Source organism: Pseudonaja textilis, chromosome 1 (genome assembly GCF_049901715.1).
Source record: "Pseudonaja textilis isolate UNSWEBS1 chromosome 1, rPseTex1.2, whole genome shotgun sequence".
NCBI classification, from domain to species: Eukaryota; Metazoa; Chordata; class Lepidosauria; order Squamata; family Elapidae; genus Pseudonaja; species Pseudonaja textilis.
This window is the reverse complement of record NC_141990.1, coordinates 241,161,541-241,178,115: the sequence shown is the minus strand read 5'-3', so window position 1 is coordinate 241,178,115 and position 16,575 is coordinate 241,161,541. Positions and strand designations below refer to the sequence as shown.

At 34.6% G+C, this 16,575-nt stretch overlaps 1 protein-coding gene across 4 annotated transcripts in view; it reads left to right on the top strand.

Annotated features, from left to right (window-relative positions):
* DENND5A (DENN domain containing 5A) overlaps window positions 1-16,575 on the top strand; it is a 63,145-nt gene that overhangs the window by 33,309 nt on the left and 13,261 nt on the right. For 2 of the 4 annotated variants that reach the window (XM_087921086.1, XM_087921087.1), the window contains 8 exons: window positions 604-754; window positions 1,934-2,027; window positions 6,105-6,236; window positions 7,639-7,791; window positions 8,424-8,528; window positions 11,612-11,696; window positions 13,178-13,262; window positions 14,759-14,887. In XM_087921086.1, the coding sequence (XP_087777212.1) occupies window positions 604-754; window positions 1,934-2,027; window positions 6,105-6,236; window positions 7,639-7,791; window positions 8,424-8,528; window positions 11,612-11,696; window positions 13,178-13,262; window positions 14,759-14,887 (934 nt within the window). The remainder of the gene's footprint in view (window positions 1-603; window positions 755-1,933; window positions 2,028-6,104; window positions 6,237-7,638; window positions 7,792-8,423; window positions 8,529-11,611; window positions 11,697-13,177; window positions 13,263-14,758; window positions 14,888-16,575) is intronic. The other 2 variants (XM_087921089.1, XM_087921088.1) reach the window with 1 other exon arrangement.

The following is a 16,575-nucleotide window of genomic DNA, read 5'->3' as shown; positions in this document are numbered from 1 at the left end:
GCTTATGGGTTTCTATTTTCTTATGCACCCACAATATCCTAGATGACACCAGTTCATACTTTATGACTTTGTGGAAACTTCATGAAAAAGTTTCCCTTCTTGTGAAAAGAAAAATAAAACAAGAAAACCCGGTTGCCTTTTAATGAAAGCACTTTTGGGACATGCATTCCAAATCATAATTTTCAATAAAATAAGCCATGCAATTATTACCATTATTATTAATTAATGCCCACATTATGATATACTATGTCAGAATCTGTAATTTATAATCTGTGCAAGCCAACCTTCTGTTGCCCATATTCTCCTAACAATACATAGTGTGATGACATAGAGTCAGAGACAAAGAGTCAGGATGCAAACAAATTACACTATCAAACAGTTGAGAAAAATGGTGTAGGATCAATATGTTTTAATGAGCTACTGAATGCAATATAATTGTATCAAGACACTCCTTTTTATGTATTTGTGCAGAATATGTATTTCTAGCAGTAATGTCCTATTTCAGATTTTAGGATTCAGATTTTTATTCTTTTATTTCACAATTTAACATCAGCTATGCTAAATAATCATATGATTCAATGTTGATTCCCTCCCCCTCCCCAGAAAAAGCTATTGAGTTAAGACTGGCAAAAATAGACCATACTGCAGTCCTTCCTCATTTATTAGATATGAAGATTGGACAAGGAAAATATGAACCTGGCTTTTTCCCCAAGCTACAATCAGATGTACTTTCAACGGGGCCAGCAAGCAATAAGTGAGTATTGTATCGCTGTATTAATATGACATAGGTAACTGAATCAGCTTCTCTCTCAGAAAAGTGACTTGCAGTAATTCAGTGTGTTGATGTGGTGGGATGTAGTCTGGATTCCCAGGAGGAATGGACTGCATTCCAGAGGGCAAAGAAGCAGTAAAGCATGGAAAATTTGGACAGGAGAAAGACTTAAAAAAGCTCTTCCCTAACAATTCACAGAGTACATCTATAGTGTTGCAAATAGTTGCTTTAGTTTGGCAAGTCTATAAGTGAAGAACAATAAAAGAAACTTCCCAGTTCTAGATCCACAATTGTCTTTCTTGATTCTTAGAATCTGCCAATCAGTAGCATATGATCATCTGTATTCTGGTGAAAAGCCAATAATGAAACCCCATAGTCACTGCAAAGGTGCCTGAGGAATGCCTACTTCCTTCTATGTCTTTCCCTTCCAGAGGAAAATTCTCATACTTCCTCCCTCCTTTAGTATTGCCACAAGGTGCAAAAAATAAAGAACACAGAAAAGAGAGAGAGAGAGAGAGAGAGTGACTGTTCTTCTGGAGACTGTATAGAATTTTAGTTGATGTTTCCCAGCTGGTAGAAGAGTTTATTCTCCGTTTTGCTGTCTGAATGATACAGCTGCTAAGGGATAGTTTCACCCCAAGTCAGTTTTGGAATAAAATCAACTGTCCTATTCTCTTTCCCTGCTGTGTCATCACAACTCATGTTGCATGCTATCACAACTCATTTGTCACAGTTAAGTGTGTTATGTAAATGCAGACATTGTCTAGAAAATGAAAAGTTTGTTTATTAAAATGTAAAAATTTAGGAATTGTAATTAAAGTAAATTTTAAAAAAAGTTTAGGCTTTCACTAGGGGGAAAGCAAACAAAACAAACAAGCAAGTCTCATTCACTTTAAAAGTTATACAACAGTAATCATCTCACAGTCAAGATAGTTCATTTTTATATGGAAGAACAAAAATTTAAAAAATGCTGCAATTATTTTCTCCCATGTGTTTGACTCCTGTAGTTCCACACCATAGTTTTCATTCTTATTTGCATACTTGGTTCTAACAACATGTTGGCAATTAAACTGTATTATTATTAGCACTTCCAGATAGGAATGAACATATTTGACCTTATTTATCTAGTGTATCTAAAGAATACCACTTTTGATTTTCTAGATGGACCAAACGCAATGCACCTGCACAGTGGAGGAGGAAAGACAGACAGAAACAGCACACAGAGCACCTGCGTCTTGATAACGATCAGAGAGAGGTAACAACTGTTGTTACATTATCCAGCAATAGAAACAACATTTTCTATAAGTAGTGATGTAATTTTCCTGATTTTCTTCTACCAAAAGAAAGGAAAAAGCATTCCAAATCTTTAAAGCTATGTCTATTTATTCAGGAGAATGGTTGACATACAGCTTTGATTCCATAGAAAAAAAATTAAGGGAATTTATTACACACGATAGACAAATGTGGCATCTTTGACTCAGCTTTTGGTAGTTGTAATTTGTGGGGGATACCATCTTTACTTGGAGATATGGCTTTACATTTTCAGGAACCTTGAAAGCAGTACCAGAACTTATGATAGGATCAATAATTTCAAAGGTGGGAATAAAGCAGAATGTAATCCACAACATGAGGGATGGTGAGGCTGTAAAATGGTGAGAGAAGCTAACCCAAGTAAGAGAAAGAAACCCAAAATTAAACCCAGAAGATGGCGATGGCAAGTCTCTTACACATAGGGGTGGGTTTCTATCGGTTCTGTCCACCTCTGTAGAACCGGTTGCTTTGAAGAGCAGCAGACATAGAACCGGTTCTATGTCTGCTGCTTTTTTTGGCCCACCCGCCCGGGCTCTTACCTGACCTTTATTTCCTGCTTTTTCAAGTGCAGGTGCTTTGCGCGACACAGCTGCAGTTGAAAAAGCAGGAAACAAGGGCTTTTCCAACTGCTACACACTTGCACGCAGTGCTGCTCAGCTGTCCAGGCAGCTCAGCAGGTTGTCAATTGCACTCGCGCGAATTGTGCATGTGCACATGACGGTAATAGACAGAACTGGTAGTTATACCAGTTGGATCCCATCCCTGCTTACACATGGTTGAAAATTATATAGGAAACTGTGTAGACATGACTGTAATATGAAACTGACTTGGACAGCATGTTATAAACAGATAAAACCACATATAAAAAACAAGAAACATAAAAATGTACAGTCTCCTTCCTCTAAGGCAGGGGCGTCAAACTGGATTTTTTTGAGAGCCAGATTAGCCCCTCTGTGGGCCGGCCGGGAGTGGATGATAGGGGAGATGGGATGGACAGCAACCTGCTGGCTAAAATGGGGCATGGCCCATGGCCATTTTAGCTGCCAGAGTCACCAAGGGCCAGTTCTTTACTATTTCCAGGCCAGCTCTGCCGGCCAGATTTAAGCAGGCTGGATATGGCCCACGGACCTTGAGTTTGACACTCCTGCTCTAAGGTTCTGTATAACTGAAGCCCCACCAACTTCTCAACACAACCCCCTATGAAGGTGCTACACTGCTGCCATCTTCAACTCACAAAGCATAATTCTGTATTAATGAAATGCTGACCACTTCCCCAATCAAGCAACTCAGATCTCCCAACTCACAGAAGCATTTCTCAAGTGACAATGTTTATGCTAGAAAGTACCATGCACGCTTCACCAGAGTCCACAAGCTGAAATAAATCCAATATCAGATTGAACAGCATCAGTCCAGTCATCCCTTTGAATGCCACTCATGCAGTCGAGAGAGGTGAAACCTGTTAGGAATATGGGTCACCTAACAGCTATTTGGGTTAGAAATATATAAACCAGGATAAACATTTTAAAACTGTAACTTTAAGAAAATGCAAAACTGTAATTTGGTGTGGTTTCTCAAACGGCCATAAGAGGGAGCCAGAAGCCTGGTTTGTTTAGTCTTAGTCTCAGAAGAGTGTGTCTGAGTGAGTATCTCTGTTTCCTTCTGTTGGAAAGTATTGCCGTTGCTCCATTTCTTCTAATTGACTGATATTACTGGATTTAATGTAAGTCTGATACTGAGCTGTTTTTGACACTGGAATTTGATATTTGGATTATCCCTGGATGAAAACTGACTGATTTACCTCTGAATGACTTTGGATTGCTTATTTTGGACTTTGCTTAAATTTTTCTGGAAGTAAAAACCTACATTTACTGTACAGTGTATCTGTGTGCTCTGTGTGTATTATTCAGACACTCCTCTCAAATACGTCTCCCTGTATGCGCTCATTCTCCTATCGGGGAATTACCTCAACAAAACCTGAGACCTTTTGCAGTATTTGTAAAATGTGCAAATGCATCACAGTGGCCCTATGACAATTCTGTCAACACCTTTTGCAACCCTCTGACAAACAAAGTCAATGGGGAAGCCAGATTTACTTAACAACTGTGTTAGTAGGTTAACCTCTACAATGATTCCCTTAACAACTGTGGCAAGAAAAGTTATGAAATGAGGCAAAACTCACTTAATTGTTTTGCTTAACAATGGAAATGTTGGGTTCAATAATGGTTGTAAGTTAGGGACTACCTATATTAATAAAGCACCTTAAATGTACAAAGGTTAAGATGCTGGGCTTGTTCACTGGTGTTCAGCACCTTAACTAAATCTTAATCAGTCCTACCACCTTGTAAATATCTTAGGTGACATTGACACCAGGAAATGATGTAACCATGGCAAAAGACTCCTCAGCAGCATCCTCCATATCCAGATCACATATCCACTATATATATCCACACAATCCAAGTTGAACTAGCCATTGGTGTCAGGTGGTGGGGTGACCATGAGGTCACCATGGAAGCCATGGATTCTTAGCCTTCCTAGCACCTCATCTCAGAGCATAGAGATTTATATCTTCAAGTATAATAATAGGAGAATTACAAAGATGACGTCAAAGATCAGGAAACCCCATCAGATCAGGCAGCATGAAGAACAATACACAAGTAGAATCCAACTTGTATCATTTTACACTTTATCATCACAAAAGCAGCAATTCTGATAACTGTAAATCTATCTCTCATTGCCCAACCCTAAGTTGACATCACAGCTGTTATACTTTCCAAAACCTAGGATGACAGATCTCTGAAAGGATTAACATTTCAACCTTCACTTAACAATCTTTCAGTAATACATGCCAGGTCAGTCTATCCACTATTACATTATGGATAAATGTAGATAACTTACAAGTGAACCTGGAATTCATTAACAACTGATTAAGGCCAAAATTGACAGTAATCTATCCTCTAGGCACTTGGAATGAAGCAGCTGAGCTAGAAATAGGGACCAGCACCAGACTGCAGGACTCCCCTTCCTTCTAATGGCTCACCCAGTGACCTCTATTCTATCTCACCTACCATATCTTGCCTGACTCCGTCTACCTGGGAGCCCTGGCCAAACTGCACAGCCTCTTTGGCTCCATATACAGATATCCCCTATAATAGTGCCTCTTGGGTTCAGCAGCATTTTTTGACTTGCCCTTTGCGATTTGTCCCATAAGCAAGGACAGAAAGTTTCATTTCAATAGCTTGTTCTTTGAGTGGCAGCTACTACCCATCTGGCATGCTAGCTGGCAAGTCTACCCTCATCAAAAAGAATTAGGGCTTACTATTTTATAGCTTTGTGGTTTAAACATTTGTCTTACCAAATAGTTACTGAACTGCGACATGATCACAATATTTTTCAATAATATAAGCTTGAAAACAGGTTAAGGATTAGTGAACCCTTTGGAAAAAGAGGATTGCCTTTTAGTTTCCATTTTTTACTTTACTTGTCCTCTGTAAGTATAACGTGCTAGCCACCCATTTGTGTGATGCACAGAATCCTTGCATAGAACAGGTTGCTTACTGCAACTGTAATTTGTTGACATGTTATCTGTGCATTCACACAACCCACCCTCTATCCTCTCACAGGCAATCATTCCCCTGAGGGTCTACATCAGCTAATGGAAGGCATGAGGTACCTTCTTAGCATTATCATACACATAGGGGTAGAATATCCTTCCTTTAAAAACAGCTCAGCTCTCAATGGTATTTTGCACAGAAGGCCACTGGAAAAACCTTAGTTACAGGTAAATAACACCTTACTGTGCTATTTCAAAAATATAAGAAAGCATGATTCTGTAATATCGAGAAAGTATTACTTTTGCAGTGAAATGTAGGATAATTACAGCCAGGCTATTTAAAACTAGGTGGGAACATTAATTAAAAATATTATTTGCAATCCATCATAAAATATAGTTTTGTTTATATTTTGCTTTCTTGTTAAATTTAGAATTATATCTTTATGTATCTTTTGCTCTTTTTTTCTACAGAAATACATCCAAGAAGCTCGAAATCTGGGTAGCACTATTCGCCAACCCAAATTGTCTAATCTGTCACCATCAGTAATTGCCCAGACTAATTGGAAATTTGTTGAAGGATTGCTGAAGGAATGCCGAAATAAGGTATTATATCATTCTTGACAATATTGTTCTAGCTTCTGCTATTCAGAGGAGTCGAATTAGCTGGACCATTATAGTAGATTAATTCTTATAATATTGATATCCTTTGATGTAGTATCTTCATACAAATGAGGCAAAACTGAACATTTCAGTGAATACAGTATGCTCCTTTGTTTGGGATGGAAATAAGTCTGTGGATCAGGATATTCTGCTAATGTGATTATTCTAATGATGGATTTATTCTAATAACATACAGTTTCTCCATATTTTGACTTCAACTTTCTAGGCTGAAATGCGCAAGTAGTGTATTATTACTTAGAGCTACTTCATGCACTACTGTGGTTTGATGAATAGGAACAACAAACTTCAGAAACAGGCCATCTAATTTAATTTTCAGTGTTTACTGACAATGGCAAAACCTATGGAAATTATACCAATATACATTATCCATTTCTGTTGTCCCATTTCTGACTCTACAAAATACAGTGAGCCTTCCAGAATAAAATTAACGTGAAATATCTTCTTCCCAAACAAAAGAAGTATTATGAAACATAGCTATATCTTATGATTTAAAGTCACATTTTCCGTTCTATATCGAACAGTGATCAGAAAAAGTCTTGGAATGGTTCAGCGTTTGCTATTTTTGTTAACCATGATTATAAATCTAGAATTATAATAGTGTAATGTACATGTAGAATAATGTAATGTAAATGTATTTAGGTCATTAGGATCAAGCCAGTATTGTTGTGCTATTTGTACTATTCCATATTTTGTCTGTTTAGAGGCTAATATAGGTATGCTAAGAATAGTATAGTAATATCCCAGGCATATATAAGCACATTATTTTAACCCATTGAGCAGGATGTAGGAGAGTTTCTTATAAAAATGAAAAGTTTTTGCCTTTGATTTCCTTTTTGGGAAACATAACAATCATGATATTCTATGGGTTTCCCAGTGCTCAAGAGTGGCTTTTAGCAGATATTGAAATACAGGAAGAACATATATTTCCTCCTTGTTTGAGCTTCAGCTCCCTATATGTTATATCTAGCAGTTTTCTTGCTTGTTATTCAAAAAATGCAGAACGGAAGCTGTGGATTTGCATACACACTAAATGAAAGCAGATATAAATGATAAAACATAGCAGAAAAAAATTATTGAGTCAATCAAATATTTTAATTTTTCTTTTGGCAGATGAATGTATAGTAGATAAGTAATCAGTACTGGCAGAGTGTCATAATGAAAAAAAAACCCGTTGATTTTGTATTTGTGAAATATGGTATATTTCAGACTAATTAGTTCAACAACTAATTGTATTGCTGCTTACCTTGCTCATTTGAGGTAATAGAGAATTCTGACTTTTTCAAAAAGCAATCATAACTTTTACATATGCTTTCTATTTTGAAAGACAAAAAGGATGCTTGTGGAAAAAATGGGCCGAGAAGCCGTAGAACTTGGTCATGGTGAGGTGAACATTACAGGAGTGGAAGAAAACACATTAATAGCCAGTCTCTGTGATCTTTTGGAAAGAATATGGAGCCACGGACTTCAGGTGAAGCAGGTAAGAAATGTACTCTTAGGGTTATTTAATGCTGATTACACTTTTTATTAGGCTTTGGGATATTAATGTAAATGAGAACTATTAATATAGAGTTGGATCCAGAAGAGGCTGCCATGAACAAAAAAGATACAGTCAATCAACACCCGCACCAATTCCACCTTCCAATATCACTGTCTTACTCTTTCAGTGAGTTCCCTAAATATTCAGTGCAGATTTTTTTAGAGCATTCACAATGCACAGAGGAAAGGCTGAACAGATAAAAATGTGTTTGTAAGACCCTTTCTTTGACCAGAACTCCACCTGTAGTAATTCTGGATCCAACCCTATCTTTCCTAATTGTTTTTCTGGCATCTTTACTGTGAGCTTTACATAGAAGATAATGAAATTAACTTGTTTTGGGAAAACCTAACATCTTTTAGAGAAAGAAACTGACAGATTTTCTCTGTAAACACCTTGTTGATTATGAATGAATACAAAGTGAGAGCAATATATTTGAAATATAAAACATTTTTTAAAAATTCTGGTCATTCAAGTAGGGCTCCCTTTGTCTGAATCCATTTCTAAATTGTAATCATTTCTGTGTGTGAAAGATATGCTGTCTGACTTTTCCCTTCCGTTTATATGCTGCATAGGATAGAAGCTGTACTACTTTCATCCTAGAAGATAGAGCATCAGTATACTCTGCTACAACTCAGATTTGGGCTTTTCAGACCACCAAGCGGCCAACCATACATAAGGTTAATTCTTTGGACTGATTGACAATGTTGGCAAACAGTGCTGAACGGTCTGTTGTGGTAGAGTATTCAGGAATCTGATGGAAGATTCAACAGATCCAGTCTGCAAAACCAGTTTTGGTTTATACCATATTAACCTAAGTTTAAAAATGTTTTTTCAAAAAGCTGTGCCTTTTATAAATACGCATGAGGATAGCTTTTTTAACACCTCATACGTATACAACTTTTGCCTATTCCCTTGCTACCGGATCCTTTTTGTTACCTAATTATCAATTTTCTTCATCATTTGTAATTTTTATTTATTAATCAAGTATAATTTTGAGGTGTTTGTTCATTTGTCAGTTCTGGGATCATTTTCTTTGTTAACATTTCTCATGTACATACATATCATTCCTCTCCCTTGGCTTTGAAAATGTGCTCTTAATCATAATTCCATATAATGCGGTATTCATTTGTTTTCAACTCACACAGTTTTTTGTGCTCTTTTCATGACCCCCGTTCCAGCACTGGGAGTCAGCATACCTGTTGTTCATTGTGTAGGTGTTACATGGAGATGCATTGTTCACAGGCATACTTGTCCTTATAATATAAAATGTATTTTTTATTACTTGCAGTAGTATAATAGCAATTGTAATTGTAGAACCATCAATATTTAAATTAGAATTAAAAACTTGTCCAACCCTGGACTTTAAGGCAAGATTGTGAAATCTGGGTTGTAGTGTGCCTTAAATAGAAGTATATTAACATTTCATACTTCATTAAGTCAAAATATGCATGAGCCTTTAGTTCACACATGCAAACTGGATTAGCAGTGATTAACTTAGAGAATCTCCAGTGGTGATGTCTACTTTTGTTTGAATCTGGAAATATTATTATGCATTACATGCAGTGCATACAACATACATACATACAATAAATACAGCTTGAAATATTATGATCCTTACTAATTCTGAACTGATAGCTATTGTTTTGAAATGTGCGTGAAATATGAGATTTCAGTTAGCTAGATATTTCTGATATATCTTGTGTTTTTTTTAAGTCCTATGTTTCACCTCTGTTTGTGTATGTGTGTAAGAGAGAGAGAGAAGTCCTGTACTTTATTGGTCCCCTCTGATCTGCTCTCAACATACAGTGGGTGCACAGGTGAATAAGAACCAGTGAACTGTTGCTTTGCCACCTGCCTCAAAAGGACAGAGAGGATGAGGATTTATATGGTCATGTTTATCTCCTTAGATGCGGTCTACCACAATGTGATAGAAAGCAGTGAATAGAGGGGAGGAGGCATTCTGGTAACTCTATACATAATCTTTAGGAACACAAATTATACCCTGATCAAATTAAATTATAGCAAAAAAACTTCACAGATGAGTTTGTGCCCAGTTGGGAAATCCCACTTTTGAAATGTAGCAAGAAAGCATGATTATCCTTCTATATAAACAAATAAGGAAATATATAATTTTTTTTTCATTTGGCCAATGATATCTGAGACATTTGCCTTACGGTTGGCTGTTCATCTCTTGTTTCCATAAAGATTGGACAGGTGCTTTGGATTGATATAAAATGTCTTTCTGTGAATGGATGCTCTACCTTTTCTATTTTGTTTTTAGGAACTGGCTAGAAAATTTTTGCTTCCATGATTATTGTTAAGTGCTTGAAGTTTTTAGTATAATGGCAGAAATAGGCAGAAGAATAATTCACCCATTTATAAATCAAATATTTTCTCCACATGTTGAACACTTTTTCTTATGTGATTATTTTGTATTCCCATTACCTTATATTTTAGCTGTCTATAGTGATTAGAGCACCCATTTCCAAGTTTCTGTTCCTGCCTTGATAGAACTTTCTGGGTGGAATTCTAACAATGTTCCATATAACTTCGTGGAATTAGCTGTTATAAAACTATATTACAGTGTGTTCTCTGTATTATATTACAGGAAACCTAAAAATCTAGTAAAGGCTTTGAGGTTAGCTCAGGACTCTGAACAAACTGAGACATATTATATAAGGACCAAAATAAAATTTTGAGAGAAATAAAATATAGTTGTGGGTATATAAAAATATAATGTAAACTAAAATTGTAATTATGTCCCTGTCCTAGGACAGACATAATATCATTGACAAATTTCCAATAAGCAGCCTTTCCCTCCTCAAATAATATGCAAATAATTGTTGCATTTGTGTTACAAAGAATAATAATCCATACTCTGTCATATGAAATGTGAATTTATGTATTATAAAATGACCCCATCACATAAAAGTGAGAATGAGAATGAGTGAGAAAATCACTTTTTAAATAAATTGGATTAGTCTTGCTCCTTACATTAACTTCTGTTTACCAAAAGAAAAAATATAATAAAAGCTGATAATCCATTTTGATGCGATTATTTGTTTTAAAATAAAGAACAACTTTTTGTATAAAATACATTATATGTATCTGTAGGTGTCAGCCCTACCAGAGCTGGGGCTGCCGGGTAGGTTTATAATATGCAGTAGTTACAGTCTTGGTACTGAGTTATCATTTTTGTGTTTATATGTTTATAAACTACTAAAAATTTAATCACTTTGTTAGAGAATATAGACAACTCCCCAAAATACCAGAACAAGTACCCCAATCTTAGTCAGTTGATTATGTGCCATCAAGGTGGTGTCCATTCTGACCACAGAGATCTCCAGGATGAACTTCCTTTTTGGCCCTTCAAGTCTCCCAAGCATGCACCTGTCATGCAGTTAAATCAATCCATCTTCCTGGCCATCCTCTTCTCTTTCCTTTCACCTTTCCCAGAATTATGGACTTCTCAAGGGATTGGGGGTTTTCCATCTCATTCTATAGAATTACCCAAATTGATTTCAAATACGAGCATGGGAATTTTCATAATAGTCTGAAAATCTTTTGAAGCTTATTCCCAATATGCACACTTGACTTAGAATATATTTTTTCCTCTATGACTGAACTTTATTATCTTGATTGAAGAGAGTACTTTTTATGTGATCTTTTTTTATAATAAAGCACAACATATATAATGTGTCATGATCTGTATTAGTAATTTATTTTGCATTTGACAATGAATCTTTCTTTTTAATCTAAGGGGAAATCTGCTTTGTGGTCACACTTGTTACATTACCAAGAAAACAGACAGCGAAAATCTACATCTGGAAGCTTCAGTACCTCAGGTGCAGTTTTCTTCCATAAAAATTATGTTGCCATTTTGTACAAGAAAAAAAACCCACAAATATTTCTTAATTCTAATAAAAACAGAAGTATGTAGAAGATATAATTATATATTTATTGAAAGCTTAACTCTAATATAAATTCTATTCTCAGGATAATAATTATTCTAGAACATTGGTTCTAAAACATTTTAGTTTCAAGACTTCTTTACATTCTTAAAAATTACAGAGGACAGCGAAGAGCTTTGGTTGTGTGGGTTACATCTACTCATTTACTGTAATTAAAGCAACTTTAAAATGCTTGTTTACTTTGTGAACCCTGTAAGGAGGCGCACAGGAGTCTCTGGACCATACTTTGAGAACTGTTCTCGAATATAAATATTCTATTCCCGTAGGTATCACCTAGAATTATTATTTTAAAATAAATAATCCTTTCTGAGAAAGACACCATCATGTGTTTGAAGTAATTTGTTTTAGTCTACATTTTCACCGCACTGTACTTGTTATAAGTTCATTTTAGGACTTTAAAAGTAAAATTTATTGGGATTTCAATTATTGGACTAGTTGTGGAACACAGAGTTTTAAATCTTAGTAAAAAAAAAATGAGTTGCTTAAAGATGTGTTTTGAGTCAAAGGGCAGATACTGCTCCTCCAGTTCTTCCCTTAAGCTATTGCTTGTTTAATTTGTCCAAAGAATATAATGGTAACTAGTGAAAAGTAAATGTTATTAGCACTTGGTACAACCCAAGAGCTAGTTTCTTATGTATAAAATATAGCTTATTTTGAGTCAAGAAACATATATGTCCTGCATTATTGCGCTTCACACTATTCTGGAATTGTTCAAAATACATAAAAGCTGATGTGTTTGAATTGCAGTGCTTTTGGTTAGCCAGGCTTGATTAGCTGATTGTACACATTTGAAATCATGCCATAGTATGCATTGGAACTGTACTTCAAAGCCTGCAAACAATTTCAGCTAGCCGCATCACTTATATCGTGTCCTCTGCCCCCATTCTCCCAAACTATTGATCTATGCATATCCAACTGCATTTTGGAAACATAATTTAATTATTCTAAAAGCAAAGTCCATACAGTATTCATTTTCAAAGAATAGTTTTGAAGATTTTTTAGGTAAAAGGTTTCAGATCTACTAACTTCCACTCTCAATACGTTTTACCATGTTTTCTTGCATCTACCAGCTCTCAGTAGAAGAAACTCAAGTTGGAATAGATTTTTCAGAGAATATGACAAATAAAGAAACACAAATCTCTGTTGATGAAGCTATAGGTCTTTTAGATAAAAACTATTCCTTAATATGAGCATCACAACGAATGTAAAATGTGACCATCAACTGATGAGACAATGAAGACTACAGAGGAGCTCGTATATGAGCCTATATAGTAGAATAACTTTAAGTGTTGCTCAAAATCAAAGCATTTGCATTTTTTAAACTTTTAATTAAATGTTTGTAATCTTTACTTTAGGAATTCTTCTAGATGCTGAAAGAAGGAAGTCAGATGCCAATCCAGGAATGTCTCCTTTAAGAGTATCCCTCATCCAGGACATGAGGTTCGATTTTTTTAAATCCCAAAAATTCTGATAAAAGTTTTAATCATATTTTAAGGACAACTTAAGTTTAAGTTTAAAATATTTCCTTTAATTATTTAATTTCACTCTTATATTTTGATTAAGATCATTTTGTATTTAGGCAAGCATCAGAATCTTAAGTCAGTTTATTGAAAAGTATGTAACCAGGAATATTCAGTGGAAGATAATATTTAGTAAGTTGGGTAAAGATTGAAATATAAATTTCAGCTAATTTTGAAAAATGATCTCACTACGATTTTGTTAAAATGTCTGCTCTTATTTAAGATCACTAGCTCAGGATCTATTGGAGACAATACTTTAAATAAAATATTTGCTGACAATACATAAAGATAATAATCTGTCTACAGTCAATCTTAGACTGAAAATTAAATGTAGATTTTGATTTTGTATACCTTTAAGAGACCCAAGAATAAATTAATTACCAGACTTAACACATAACTGTGGCTTTATTGACTAGGCTTGGTAGGGCAGATGAATTCAAAGATCTACTAACATACAGTATAATGCAAAGCTGGCTAACCAAGCAAAACAGCTTGTTAGCAGCATCTGCTCTCCAGCTAATTTGGAGTACAGGAATATCAAGGACATGTTTTTACTAGATCAGTGTTACATCCCAATTCTAAACTTTGGAGAAGGAACTCTTTTTTCTAACCTCTGGCATTTTAGCCATGTCAGTGTGAACTTACAGATAGAAACCATAGAGTTTCTAAATTACATAACACTTATACACTTTCTAGAACATACTTTTTTTCAATATTAAAAATTTGTCTTATCATGTAGCATTTACAATTCTAACTCACAGAATAATCTACCAGAAAAAATAAAAATCCATTTTTTAGTATAATTAGCTAAATCTTAATTTTTAAGAAACAATTCAAAAATTGTCTCAGGTGGGGACACCACCATCCGAAGTTCTCTGGACTGTGAAGTTCAGGGGATTGGAAGTTAGACAAACGTCTTACAGAAAGTGCATGTCACAGGTGAATTTGGGAAATCTACTGGTCACTTAAGTAGAAAAAAAATCCTTTTTTTCTGAGCTGTATATATTTTTCTTGGTATGTATTTTTGTTGTATGCATGTTTTATATTTCTTTTATGCTTATATATTTTCTGTTTCATCTTTATGCTAGAAGAGAAACTATATTTTCTTTATTGATACCATATTATCAATGAATCTACAGTAGAACCTCTGGCCATGACCATAATTCGTTCCATAACTTTGACAATTTCTTCATCTTCTAATGTTTCATCTTCAGGAATTTCTGGGACAGGGGTTGTATTTGATAACCACCTGAGTATGTGTTCATGACCAGATTCAAAAATTTTGTGAATTTTTTGATTGGAACCCAATTTGGTTGTGGTCAGAAGTGTTTGTGACCAGAGGTTCTACTGTATTTCTCTTCCTCAGTAAAAGGTTTGGCAATATTAACAGTATAATCTATTTTGCTTTTCTTTCAGGCATATTCAGAATATAAGTGAGATCAAAACTGATGTTGGTAAAGCTAGAGCTTGGGTTCGGCTCTCCATGGAAAAGAAATTACTTTCCAGACATCTGAAACACCTTCTTTCTGATTATGAACTCACAAAGTACGTTGAAACAATCATTTGCTTAATGGACATGAATTGCTTCATATTTCCTTTTAAATTAACTTATGTCTTATAACAAAACCAATAGATACTTAAGGCATACTGTATGGATTTCATAGTTATTTGTAAAAGAAGATAATTTTAAAATTAAGGTATGAGCTCAAAAATTTAATCCAAGAATTCTATGCCATTATGAATTGGCATGAGGAAAAAAAGAAAGAAAACTAAATATAGCTTACACCAATCCATTTGAAACATCATTTAACCTTGCAACTTATCTATTCTTCCACCATATCCATACATTGTTCCATACTTTGTCTTCTTTTTAAAAAAACTTCTCACCTCTCTTCATGAGAATCTCATTAATTCTATCCAGCCTTGACTTTCTTGGTCTTCTCATTCTTTGGCCCGTTCTCCCTTTCTTCATATATTTATTTTTTAGCTTGATGTTCATTTTCTATATATAACCAATCACTTCAAGTATTTCTTGCTCACGATTCAATTTGTATTCAATCCACATTCATTTAGTACTCATCCATTCTTGATCCCAACTCTTCTTTTACAATTCCCCCCTTTTAGTAACCTAATCCCACTTTCAACTGTCAACTTTCTCCTGATCTATGCAACTCTCATTTTCACATCTTAAAGTGGGCAGAGCGGAATTTTAATATGCAACTATTTCTTATACATTTATCTTTAAATAATTTAAACAACCAAGGATTTTTGTGCATATATGTGTTGCTCAGTGTTGAAACATTTTCTGAGTATTTTATTTATTGTCAACTATGTTTTACCTCTGTCATATACCACCCAGACAAAATTCATACTTTCACAAAATGTACAAGCCTATTAATTTTTTTTCTAAATTAACATATAATAGTTTTGGAAATGTTGAGAAATATTGGGAAAAAGTCTTTTTTTAATATCTTTTTTCCATTTTGGAAGGGATAAAATTATTTTCTGAGATAAATATTTATTTAAGAAAAATCACTAATTAGATTATTTTTTAAAAAATAAAAATATTCCAGAAAGGGACATACACACTGGGCAGAGCAGGGAAATGATTATAGTTAAGGTTAGAATTAGGAACCTGAAGATTCAATTTACTGGATACCCTAAACCACAAAACCCAGTGAGTACTTTGGGCTAGCCCCTTTTAGTCTAATCGATTTCTCAGGATTTTTGATGTTAGGAAAAAATAGGAAAAGGGAGCACTAAATATACTACTTCAAATTCCTGAGTGAAGACAGTATTTAAATTACTAAATATATATATACTAATATTCAACGCTTTGTTTTCCCATACTTTTCAGGTAATAGACTAAATTTAATTGTGCTTTGCCAAGAGAGTAAATCAATCTACAATTTTCTTGTTCTATTAATTACTATTTCTTTTTTTTTAAGTGGCAGTCTATACATCTTATGTCTTTGGTGTTAATTCCATTAAACACAACAACTCTTAAATCTGAATAGAGCACTAATATACTTGCATTGAACATTGCAAATAGTTTCTGATGATACTAAAACTAGGATTGAAATATTTAATGGTTCAAAACTTCTCAGTATTTTATTTCTTTATCTGGATCTTTACCCTTCAACAATCACATTTTTTCACATTTCTAAAATAGTTTATTTCCTTTAAAAAGAAATGTGGATCGAAATTTATATAAAGCATATACAGAATCTAAA